Source organism: Penaeus monodon, chromosome 15 (genome assembly GCF_015228065.2).
Source record: "Penaeus monodon isolate SGIC_2016 chromosome 15, NSTDA_Pmon_1, whole genome shotgun sequence".
Taxonomy (NCBI): Eukaryota; Metazoa; Arthropoda; class Malacostraca; order Decapoda; family Penaeidae; genus Penaeus; species Penaeus monodon.
Genome location: NC_051400.1, coordinates 25,612,237 through 25,613,402, shown reverse-complemented (window position 1 = coordinate 25,613,402; position 1,166 = coordinate 25,612,237). Strand labels below are relative to the sequence as shown.

At 38.8% G+C, this 1,166-nt stretch overlaps 1 protein-coding gene across 1 annotated transcript in view; it reads right to left on the bottom strand.

Moving 5' to 3' along the window:
- The window catches only part of LOC119582278 (neurogenic locus notch homolog protein 1-like), a gene marked incomplete in the record, with an annotated part of 19,828 nt that overhangs the window by 5,218 nt on the left and 13,444 nt on the right, over positions 1-1,166 (bottom strand). Inside the window, 1 exon segment of the mRNA XM_037930495.1 lies at positions 80-268. Coding sequence (XP_037786423.1) covers positions 80-268 — 189 coding nt within the window.

The window sequence follows — 1,166 nt, the reverse complement described above, 5'->3', positions numbered from 1 at the left end:
TCAGGGTCACTCAACCCGCAAGAAAACTTTTCCCCGATCTCTAAGGCCTTCCCTGCATCGCCTGCGCCCCTCCACTCACCCCAACTCTCCGGGCACGATTCCCTGGCCAGAACCTTGCCGCTGGCGTCGACGGAGGTGGCACACCATGCCCCGTCTTGCCCGTCCTTCCCGGGCACGCAGGAGTGGTGGAGGCGGCCGTTGTGGCGAAAAGGGAACACGCAGGGGATGCCCCTCTTCGTCATGACAGGCAAGATGGCGTCTTCGGTGTCTGCAGGAGGGAGTAGGGGGCTTGCAAACAACGAAAAACAAGGACAAAGGCAAAACACCAGCAAAAGTACAATGACCTAAAAAACAACAAAAACAAGCATAAGTACAAAAATAACAACAAAAGTGAAAAAAATAAGGACAGAAAGAGAAAAATAACAGCAATGACGAAGACGAAAATGAGAATGATAGTACAAACAACAACAACAAAAAAGTACAAAAAACAACAACAATGCCAAGTAAGAAAAAAAAATTCCAACCTAACAAGAACAACAATGATAACAACAAAACCAAGAACAACGAAAATCCACGAAGGTAGGCTTGTCCCTTTCAAACAACTTCCAAGATATACTGTGATTTTGTTAAAGCTGAAATTTCCAATGAAATATCATATCAAATGTATGATGTTAAATCCTGAATTCCAGTTGATATACAGTATCGTGACCATGTATTAAACGTTTTTTTTTTGTTGTTCTAAATTTTCAAATTAATAAAATATCGTGACCTTGTATCAAATATTATAGAGTGGAAGAAAAAGGTCTAAACAAAACTAAACAGCCCTATGTAGACCACAAAAAATCCAGCCAAAACTGTAATATGAAATTATAAATTAACAGCATAGCCATATACAGAATTTATCAAAGCTTAAGATGTTAGATAAAGGAATAAAATAAAATCGAATAAAAAACTACCAAGAGTATATTAAGAATTAGAGTGATATATAATGAACTAGAGAGGGATGTATAGGGCTAGAGTGCTACAAAAAGAACTGGAGTGGTGTATAAAGGACGACAGTCGTATATAAAGGCCTAGAGAGGTATATAAAAACTCGTGGTATATAAATAATTAGAGTAGTAAAAGGACTTGGGTGCATATAAAAGACTAGAGTGGTATATAAAGGG